A 10,983-nucleotide genomic window follows, 5' to 3' on the forward strand; every position below is an offset into this window, starting at 1 on the left:
AAAATGAACTAGGAGCATGATTTTTTCCCTTTCTGAAAAAGGCACGACCATGCCTCTCGCGAAAGCACAACCGTGCCTCTAGCGAAACAAAACCGTGCCTCTAGCGAAAGAAAAAAGAGAAAACATGTTTTTTCGTTTTCCGATTGGCATGGTCGCGCGTCTCGCGAAAGCACAACTGTGCCTCTCGCGGCAGCAAAACCGTGCCTCTCACGGAAGAAAAAAAAACAGAAAATGTGTTTTTTCGTTCTCGAGAGGCACGGCCGTGCCTCTCACAAAAGCACAACGTAGCCTCTCACGAAAGCAAAACCATGCCTTTCATCTAAGAAAAAAAAACAAAAAACACGTTTTTTTTTTCGTTTTCGAGAGGCACGGTCGTGCCTCTCGCGAAAGCAAAATCGTGCCTCTCGCCGAAGCAAAACTGTGCCTCTCACCGAAGAAAACAAACATATTCCGTTTCTGAGAGACACGACCGTGCCTCTCGCAGAAGCAAAAACGTGTCTCTCGCAGAAACAAAACCGTGCATTTCGTGGAAGAAAAAAACGTGTTTTTTCACGAAAAAATTCTTTTTAAAACTTTTTTGATCCAAAAACTAAGGAAAACCGGTGAAAAACTGAACAGTCGAAAAAATCCATAAAATACCCGCTTAAAAAACCAAAAACACACGCGGAAATTAAAAAAATCCTGAAGGAGCGCCAGAGGACGACACGTGGAGGCGGCTGAGAGTGCGTCAAATAGCGCGCTCTCAGCCCACCCGCAAATGATCGTTGTGAGGCAACGCTTGTCAACTACTCCCTTTGTTCCGAATTACTTGTCGTAGGTATGGATGTATTTAGATGTATTTTAATTCTAGATACATCATTTTTGCGACGAGTAATTTAGAACGGATGGAGTAGTTGCTCCGGTAATCCAAAGTCATTGATTTCGTACGGACGGCCCATGAAATACTAAGGCCCTAATTGATCGTTTTCTTTCACACTAAGGCCCAAATCGATCTTGTCTAGCTTTGCTTCTTCCCTGAGTCGTCGATTGCAGAGTTGCTTCTTTGACGAAGAAAAACTCGAGTCCAGGAAGCCTTCTTCACTCCTCCCCGTCCCATCGATTATCTGTGGCGGCCATGAGGGTAGCCTCCATGGTGGTCGTCCTCGTCCGAGACTCCGCGGGCTACGGCGCAGCCCTCGCTGACGCGCTCCGGCCGTCGCCGGGGCTCACGAGGTTCCGTTGCCCCGGAAAACCCTAACCTAGACCATCCAAAAACGTGCACCTTCTGTCAGCTTACCCTTGATCGGTGGATGTCCTTGCAGGGGTTCCTCGCCCTTCGATCTCCCTCTCGATAAGTACGGCCTCAACGGCGAGAAGGCCTCTGGCGAGCTCGTTAGCTTCTCTGACTCCAGTGGCTCTCCTCAGGTAAGCGGGTTTTCTCGCCATCTCACAGATCCAATTCGTTTGCTACAAAACTACATATATAACCAAACGGAAAGCCTTTTATGTTGGAATAAAAGGACTACGCTTCCTTGAACAAACATTTGTTGGGAGATCAGCTTCTCCCCTTTGAGCTGTCGCATAGGAGATCGCATGATTTCAGTTAGATATTTCAGACCAACGCCAGTTCAACTGAAAGATGATTTATGTGGTAATGTAGAAACTGTGTAATTTTCCAAGTTGTTGAACTGTTGAGCAATGTGTAGCAGTTGGGTTCAGAAACTTGGGAAGTTATGTCATCTTTAAGTGTTTGGTGGGCTGATCTGCTGAGCCAGTGAGTGTAATTTGGAGACAGAGAAAACTTATTGCATCTCTAGCAGACCCCTTATATCCCACCGAACTGTAAAATAACCGCCAGTTTTCAGTTTTGGACGGAAGAAGTAGCCCGAACAGACACCTTATACACCTTTGACCTTTAGTTTTTTTAAGGGGTGCGGTAAAAAACAACTCCCGATCTGCAAAAACACAGTTTCCGCGTCCGCTTCTACGGTGCCCTGTATTGGGAGAAACAAGTTGGCGGGAGCCCAACTGCCACGGAAAGATCTCCATGACCCGTCCGTGTCCGCCTTCCACGCCGCACCGGACGCCACCCACCCGCCTCGGGCCCCCGGCCGCCGGCCGCCCGCCCGCGTCTCTCCCGACAGAGGAGCTAGCTATGGCGACTCCGTCCGCTCAATCGATTCAGCTAGCTAGCTAGCTAGCTCCTGGATTGATTCGAGCTAGCTCCGGCGACGGCGGCTCCATATTTGGCCGTTTGGATTGATTCGAGCTAGCTAGCTTCGTGCAAGTCGTCCTGGACGCCGGCGGCTCCGTATTTGGCCCTTTTATGCGCTATCTGCCGGCTTCGTGGGAGCGAGCTAGCTGACCGTGGACACGGCCGAGAGGAAGAAGACGTGGGGAAAAAATATAAGCGAGTATTCGGTTTTACAGTTTAAGTTTGAGGGGTTTGTTCGGCCGCAGCTCAAACCAACCCTTAAAATGCGTTTTCCGCGAACTGAAAACCGCGTTTTCAGTTCCGCGGTTTAAGGGGTCTGCTAGAGATGCTCTTAGCTGCTGAGAAACAGAGTATGATTTTGATCGTGCGATTGTATCTAAGTGTTTGGAGTGGAGTGTCATTCTTCTTTAGGTCCAGCATATGCTTTCATTGCCGCAACCTTAGCAACTTGTTGCTGTGCTCTGTCCCTGGCCATGTTCTTACTTCCATGACTTCACTTTGATACATTAGTTCAGAGTATGATTTAGCACAGAGTTCTGTTTTCATGGACGTAAAAAACCGCAGCCCGGTGCATGTAGGTCCTGCTTGCGCAGGGTCCGGGGAAGGGTCCGACCACTTCAGATCTTTTGTATGCAGCCTTTTCCTACATTTCTGCAAGATTCACTTTACCGCTGCGCCAGGGCTCCCCTTCTTTTCATGGATGTAATGCTCAAAATTAGCTTATACCATTTGACTATCACTGTAAGTTCATGCTAATAATGGAACAACTTGTGGTATTCCATTGCCTATGGAAAAGGCTTTTTATTGGCTTTCACATCTTTGATGATCATTTGCTAATGAAGAACTGAATATATTTTTGGCCTATTTTTTATGACATGGAACATTATTCCTTGCAACTAAAATCGAATTTTAAACAGCTGCTTATGGACGCCACATCCAAGCTACATTCAAGCTTGTTAATTTTTGGCAGGTGTCCTTTTTTGTTCTGCCTGACTATAGGCCTCCTGTTGCTGCATGTGCTATGAATGAGATTTTAGCATTGATTTCTTCTGAAGCTCCCTCCATCCAGCCCGTTCTGATTGTACCATTCATCACAAGACCATCAGGCTGTTTCCATGGAATGGTTAATGCAACCAAAACTGGGCAGTTAACTACACTTCACGCTGCTGAAATAGGGGCATCAAATGAGTTTACTCACTTGTTGGTTGATGGAAGTATTAAACCTCCCCCATCTTTGCAAATACGTAGTGAACCAATACAATGTTTGCTGGAAATAGTGCGGGTATTGAAGATACCCACAGTTCTTGTCACATCAGGTGGGCAGCACCAAGGCAAAAGTTCTTCAGACTCTGACCTTGAGGTACAACTTCCCTTTCCATTTTTGTATTTTCTCATTATCTTTTACTGGAGTTTCATGGAAAGTAATGGTACTTCATACAGAATAAAGGAAACGGGAAATTGCTATGGTAATTTTAGTGGCAAATTTAAGAGCTACTTCATACTAGGTTGCAGTCGTGAAAAGCTTACATGTGGTCTGCTACCTTGAAGCTACCATTAATGTTGGAACCTGCTGAACTATATAAAAGTTGTATACTGAGTAGGAAAAGTCTTGATGTCATCTTGTTTCCAAATAGAAAGCAAGAGTGTAGTGATGTTTGTGAAGGTTTACTCTAATGTCAACTAATGGTTTGTTTATTAGTTTTATATGTGGTATTATAATTGTACAAGAATTTGAACTCCATGATATTTCTATGGAGCAATAATTCACAAACCACAATGCACACCACCCATATTGAATACTCCCTCCGTTCCTAAATATTTGTCTTTCTAGACATTTCAAATGACTACTACATACGGATGTATGTAGACATATTTAGAGTGTAGATTCACTCATTTTGCTCCGTATGTAGTCACTTGTTGAAATGCCTAGAAAGACAAGTATTTAGGAACGGAGGGAGTAGAAAATTATATACTAAAAAGTGTTTGTTTGCTGTGAAAGAACTCGTCTTACGGCAATTCTGTCTGGTTTGTTACATAAGTTTGTTTGTGCTACCCCCTGACAATTTTCTATCCAAGTTGACTTTCTCGACATACCTGTGATTCCAGTGCCTGTTTGCTCACCTAATCTCTCTGCCTATTGTTACTTCCAGGTGCTGCAGTGCGTGGGAGATCACGTAGCCAAGCACATCAACTTGGAGTTCTCCAAAGAAACTGTCATTGAGACAGGGGTTGAGAAATCAGCGAGCATTCAAGAACCCTGGCGTGAACTGTATCTGTGACGATTCTAAAACATATCGTCTTTGTGCCCTTATAAATAGATATCTTAACATTTTAGATTCGGATGTACTTTTTTTTTCTTTTTTTTGCGGGTGGAACCTATTCTGTTCATGGTGTGGTAGTGATGAATTATGTGATTTGTGCAAGGGGCTTGTAACACGAGCCACACTTAATTTTCCTTTACATCCAACTTGTTAAGAATTGCAATGTCGCATGTATGTGCTTCGTGATGTCTTGGATTTTGGGCCATACTGCCATAGTGCAGCAGTACGAATTCGTGTTTGGTACTTTTCTGAAGGAGAATGAAAATTTAGACGAGGGAGTTGTGACGAGATTAGATATAGGACACGACATTTAATTTCCAATCCCTTGTTTGAGATGTGGGAATTTAAGAGATGTGCTTATTCCCTTGTTTGTTTAGTGGGAATTCATTCGGATGAGCTGAGATGATGTCCTGAAATCCTCCAAAATTCCTTCAGAAATCATAGTACATTGTTATTGTAAATAAAAGGTACAAAAAATTGAACTCCTTTATGGTTAACATTTAACAGGAAAGGAACATCACCTCGATATACAGCTTCTTCAGGCACGAAAACCATCTCAGGCAACTGACAATTTGGTCCAGATTAGGGCCGACAGATTCTAGTGCCAAGACCTTCACTATGCCCAGAATCTGGGTGAAACTTTGCTGGATGACAGACGAACATACATCTTCAAAACTAGAAATAATGTTGATATCAAGAAGGAGAGGTATAAGGCGACTGTTGTACCTGAAAGTAGTAGTATTTGACAGACGAGTAGCCTGCCACTGTCAATTTCGGCGCAGAAATAACATTGATTCTTGTTGGACCTTATTGATCAAGTAAAGTAATCTCTCAAGTGAAGGTATGTCCTCAATGACCATATTGTGGTCCATCTTTTGTGATCTCTCGTTGCAGCACCAGCAACACACATAAATGGTCTGGAGAGTCCTGGAGATGATGTGCAAGGTACTCGACCAATTCATCGCCTGAAGACGAAGGAACTCGAGTGCAGTACAGTCGCGGAGCAGGCGCTTAATGTCATCCTTTGGGGTGCAGACGGTGACGAGCTCGAGGTGCTTTAGTCGTGGTAGAAAAAGAGCGGGCACATCATTAGGAGGGATGGCAATTCATGAACTTGGCGAGGTGCAGCGTGGGCGCGAAGCGAAGCACAGACGTTGGCAGCAAGCGCATATGCCCATCATTAAAACTGAACTTCTCAAGCTGATCTATGGAGGGGGATCGGAACCACTCGTCAAGCTTGGCTCGGTCCTTGCCATTGGAACGGAACTTGCCCGTGATAAGGCCTTTGATTGGGCCATGGTGACTGCCGAGAATCTAGGAGACGCATCCATACTTTGGCAATAGCCATGGCAGAGCTCGTGAGCGTCGAGGAGGTCGACAAGGGTGAGGAGCCATAGGGGGCGCCACCACCGGGAAAGGGCGGCTATCCTCACCCGATATTTGATTGGGAGGAGGGATATGATGACTCTCAACATATCATCGGGGAGGTTGTTGATGAAGTCTAGGCCTGCTGGAGTCGCTTGCGGTTCTTTCTCGACCCGTCTCCGCTTGTTGGTAGCCTCATTCTCCACCTCGCCGGCACGACGGAAACCTCTGTCTCCATATTCACGTCGTGCTCCGGTGCTTCAGCAGCCTCGGCGTCGCCACTCCCTCCGATGGGGCGCTTCGGCGGCATCCTCAAACACTGACGGCTCTGAGGACTCAGAGCGGCGTCGAGGATGCGGGCGGAGAGAGAGGATTGTGTCTGTGGCAAGGATGGAGGGTGCGGCCGCTCGGCCGCACCATTAATACAGACCAGTGGGAGCGAGGCGGGTGGCGGTCCAAGGTTGTCTCACTTCCCGATGAGAACGACTGCTTAATTTATGAATGCAATCTATGCTTAATTTTTAAATTTTAGTTGCAAAAATTAGATAGTGCCGTTGATTTTTAGCCGCATATTTTAACAAATCGCAGTGTCTCTTGGCTTAGCGCCAAAGTCCGGCTTTAATTTGCATATCGTAATCTGAATAGTTTGCGTTGAAGAGATGCACAGATCCTGCGTTGAACAGCTTGCACGCTTCCCGATGAGCCTGCGCACCGGACTACGCTCGCAAGCCTCCCGTTCAGTCAAGCAGCTGTCCGCACGAAACCTCCTATAGCCATTAAAACCAAGACACATGGGGTCACGTGAATGGTTAACAGAATGCACACGGTTTGAATTATACAAGCATTTGAGATATTAAAGTGTCAGCTATTTTTTCAAAATGCCTTTGTTGGCTGTTATTCGAGTGCGCCTTCTCTCAAAGTGGACACGAAAAATATCACAACATGTCGGGTGCCATTCCATGATAACATGCCAAGTTTCATAAATTTCAGACGAGTTTTCAATTTACTAGAATTTAAAAATCAGGTATCTCAACATTTTGCCGGCAATCAACAGGTGTTTGAAATTCATTCATATTTCTTGCATAAGACCTAAACATGCGCCCAAGAACACCGATTTGATTTTTCAACCAATTTATATGCATTGGAGTATGTGCATGTATTTCAAATTTGAATTATGCACATAAAATGCCTAGAAAACTCAGTTAATGTATAAAAATGTCCAAACGAACCCCGAAAAATTCCTAAATTAACACAACACTCATATTGTTCTATGTTGACACTAGAAAATTTTGGAAAACAATAACAGGCAACGGATATCGTTTCGTCCCCAAAGGTGGCACGTTCCCTACCGAAACCATCAGGCTTGTTGTGAGAAGCTCTGATTTATGAGAAAGTTATACCCAAACCTGCTCCAAATGGGACAAAAATTTTACCACGGCATGTCGGGTGCCGCTCCATAATACCATGACAAGTTTCATGAATTTCAGATGAGTTTTGGATTCACTAGAATTTAAAAACCAGGTATCTCAACGTTTTGCCTATAATCAACAGTGCCCTGGTGTTTGAAATTCATTCATATTTCTTGCATGGGACCTAAGCATGCACCGAAGGACACATATTTGATTTTTCAACCATTTTATATGCACGGGAGCATGTGCATGTATTAAAAATTTGATTTATGCATATAAAATGCCTAGAAAACCTAGTTAATGTATAAAAATGTCCAAACGAACCCCAAAAAATTCCAAAACTTAACACAACACTCCTATTGTTCTATGTTGACACTAGAATTTTTTGAAAGCAATAAGAGGCAACTGATATCGTTTCGTCGCCAAAGGTGGCACGTTTCCTATCGAAACCATCAAGCTTTGTTGTGAGAAACTCTGGTTTGTGAGAAACTTATACCCAAATCTGCCACAAATGGGACAAAAGTTTTACCACGGCATGTCAGGTGCCGCTCCATGATACCATGCCAAGTTTCATGAATTTCAGACGAGTTTTGGATTTACTAGAATTTAAAAACAAAATATCTCAACGTTTTGCCGGCAATCAACAGTTCCCTGACGTTTGTAATTCATTCCCATTTCTTGCATGGGACCTAACCAGGCACCCAAGGACACAGATTTATTTTTTCAACCATTTTATATGCACGGGAGCATGTGCATGTATTTCAAATTTGAATTATGCACATAAAATGCCTAGAAAAATGTATAAAAATGTCCAAACGAACCCCGAAAAATTCCAAAACTTAACACAACACTCCTGTTCTTCTATGTTGACACTAGAATTTTTTTGAAATCAATAAGAGGCAAAAAGTAACGTTTCGTCCCTAAAGGTGGCACGTTCCCTACCGAAACCATCAGGCTTTATTGTGAGAAGCTCTGGTTCGTGAGAAACTTATACCCAAACCTGCCCCAAATGGGACAAATTTTTTACCACGACATGTCGGGTGCCGCTCCATGATACCATGCCAAGTTTCATGAATTTCACACATGTTTTGGATTGACTAGAATTTAAAAATCAGGTATCTCAACGTTTTGCTGGCAATCAACAGTGCCCTGGTGTTTGAAATTCATTCACATTTCTTGCATGGGACCTAAGCATGCACCCAAGGACACATATTTGATTTTTCAACCATTTTATATGCACGGGAGCGTGTGCATGTATTTCAAATTGGAATTATGCATATAAAATGCCTAGAAAACCCAGTTAATGTATAAAAATGTCCAAATGAACCCCCAAAAAAAATCCAAAATTAACACAACACTCCTGTTGTTCTATGTTGACACTAGAAATTTTTTCAAAGCAATAAGAGGCCATGGATATCGTTTCATCCCCAAATGTGGCACGTTCCCTACCGAAACCATCACGCTTGTTGTGAGAAGCTCTGGTTTATAAGAAGCTTATACACAAACCTGCCCCAAATGGGACAATTTTTTTGCCACTGCATGTTGATGCTGCTCCATGATACCATGCCAAGTTTCATGAATTTAAGACGAGTTTTGTATTTACTAGAATTTAACTCAATGTTTAATTTGCCGGCAATCAATAGTGCCCTGGTGTTTGAAATGCATTCCCATTTCTTGTATGGGACCTAAGCATGCACCCAAGGACACACATTTGATTTTTCAACAATTTTATATGCACTGGAGCATGTGCATGTATTTCAAATTTGAATTATGCACATAAAATGCCTAGAAAACCCAGTTAATGTATAAAAATGTCCAAACGTACCCCGAAAAAATCCAAAACTTAACACAACACTCATGTTGTTCTATGTTGATACTAGAATTTTTTTGAAAGTAATAAGAGGCAACGGATATCGTTTCGTCCGCAAAGGTGGCACGTTCCCTACCGAAACCATCAGGCTTGTTGTGAGAAGTTCTAGTTTTTGAGAAGCTTATACACAAACCTTCCCCAAATGGGACAAATTTTTTATCATGGCATGTTGATGCCGCTGCATGATACCATGCCAAGTTTCATGAATTTCAGACGAGTTTTGGATTTACTAGCATTTAAAAACTAGGTATCTCAACGTTTTGCCGGCAATCAACAGTGCCCTGGTGTTTGAAATTCATTCCCATTTCTTGCATGGGAACTAAGCATGCACCCAAGGACACACATTTGATTTTTCAACCATTTTATATGCACTGGAGCATGTGCATGTATTTCAAATTTGAATTATGCACATAAAATGCCTAGAAAACCCAGTTAATGTATAAAAATGTCCAAATGAACCCCAAAAAATTCCAAAACTTAACACAACACTCATGTTGTTCTATGTTGACACTAGAATTTTTTTGAAAGCAATGAGAGGCAACGGATATCGTTTTGTCCCCAAAGGTGGCACGTTCCCTATCGAAACCATCAGGCTTGTTGTGAGAAGCTCTGGTTTGTGAGAAACTTATACCCAAACCTGCCCCAAATGGGACAAAAAAATTACCACGGCATGTCGGGTGCCGCTCCATAATACCATGACAAGTTTCATGAATTTCAGATTAGTTTTGGATTTACTAGAATTTAAAAACCAGGTATCTCAATGTTTTGCCTACAATCAATAGTGCCCTAGTGTTTGAAATTCATTCATATTTCTTGCATGGGACCTAAGCATGCACCCAAGGACACACATTTGATTTTTCAACCATTTATATGCACGGGAGCATGTGCATGTATTACAAATTTGATTTATGCACATAAAATGCCTAGAAAACCCACTTAATGTATAAATATGTCCAAACGAACCCCAAAAAATTCCAAAACTTAACACAACACTCCTATTGTGCTATGTTGACACTATATTTTTTGAAAGCAATAAGAGGCAATGGATATCATTTCGTCGCCAAAGGTGGCACGTTCCCTACCAAAACAATCAAACTTTGTTGTGAGAAACTCTGGTTTGTGAGAAACTTATACCCAAATCTGCCCCAAATGGGACAAATTTTTTACCACAACATGTCGGGTGCCGCTCCATGATACCATGCAAGTTTCATGAATTTCAGATGAGTTTGGGATTTACTAGAATTTAAAAACAAAATATCTCAATGTTTTGCCGGCAATCAACAGTTCCCTGGTGTTTGTAATTCATCCACATTTCTTGCATGGGACCAAAGCATGCACCCAAGGACACAGATTTATTTTTCAACCATTTTATATGCACGGGAGCATGTGCATGTATTTTAAAATTGAATTATGCACATAAAATGCCTAGTAAAATGTATAAAAATGTCCAAACGAACCCCGAAAAATTCCAAAACTTAACAAAACACTCCTGATCTTCTGTGTTGACACAAGAATTTTTTTGAAAGCAATAAGAGGCAACGAATATCATTTCGTCCCCAAAGGTGGCACGTTCCCTACCGAAACCATCAGGCTTTGTTGTGAGAAGCTCTGGTTCGTGAGAAGCTTATACCCAAACCTGCCCCAAATGGGTAAATTTTTTACCACGGCATGTCAGGTGCCGCTCCATGATACCATGTCAAGTTTCATGAATTTCACACGAGTTTTGGATTGACTAGAATTTAAAAACCAGGTATCTCAACGTTTTGCTGGCAATCAACAGTGCCCTGGTGTTTTAAATTCATTCCCATTTCTTGCATGGGACCT

General features: G+C 42.7%; 1 protein-coding gene across 1 annotated transcript; it reads left to right on the top strand.

Moving 5' to 3' along the window:
* The first annotated feature begins 981 nt into the window (after window positions 1-981).
* Window positions 982-4,654, top strand: LOC123127512 (uncharacterized). Its single transcript, XM_044547240.1, has 4 exons — window positions 982-1,212; window positions 1,302-1,404; window positions 3,165-3,554; window positions 4,345-4,654. The coding sequence occupies exons 1-4, from the start codon at window positions 1,115-1,117 to the stop codon at window positions 4,471-4,473; spliced, it is 720 nt and encodes a 239-aa protein (XP_044403175.1). The 5' UTR covers window positions 982-1,114; the 3' UTR covers window positions 4,474-4,654.
* The last annotated feature ends 6,329 nt before the right edge of the window (window positions 4,655-10,983 follow it).

This window comes from Triticum aestivum, chromosome 6A (genome assembly GCF_018294505.1).
Source record: "Triticum aestivum cultivar Chinese Spring chromosome 6A, IWGSC CS RefSeq v2.1, whole genome shotgun sequence".
NCBI lineage: Eukaryota > Viridiplantae > Streptophyta > Magnoliopsida > Poales > Poaceae > Triticum > Triticum aestivum.

Excerpts from the sequence above, each read along its gene's own strand:
- LOC123127512 (XM_044547240.1), top strand. The coding sequence starts at position 1,115 with ATGAGGGTAGCCTCCATGGTGGTCGTCCTCGTCCGAGACTCCGCGGGC. Across the intron at positions 1,213-1,301 it reads CCGTCGCCGGGGCTCACGAG|GGGTTCCTCGCCCTTCGATC; the intron begins GTTCCGTTGCCC and ends ATGTCCTTGCAG. Across the intron at positions 3,555-4,344 it reads CTTCAGACTCTGACCTTGAG|GTGCTGCAGTGCGTGGGAGA; the intron begins GTACAACTTCCC and ends TGTTACTTCCAG.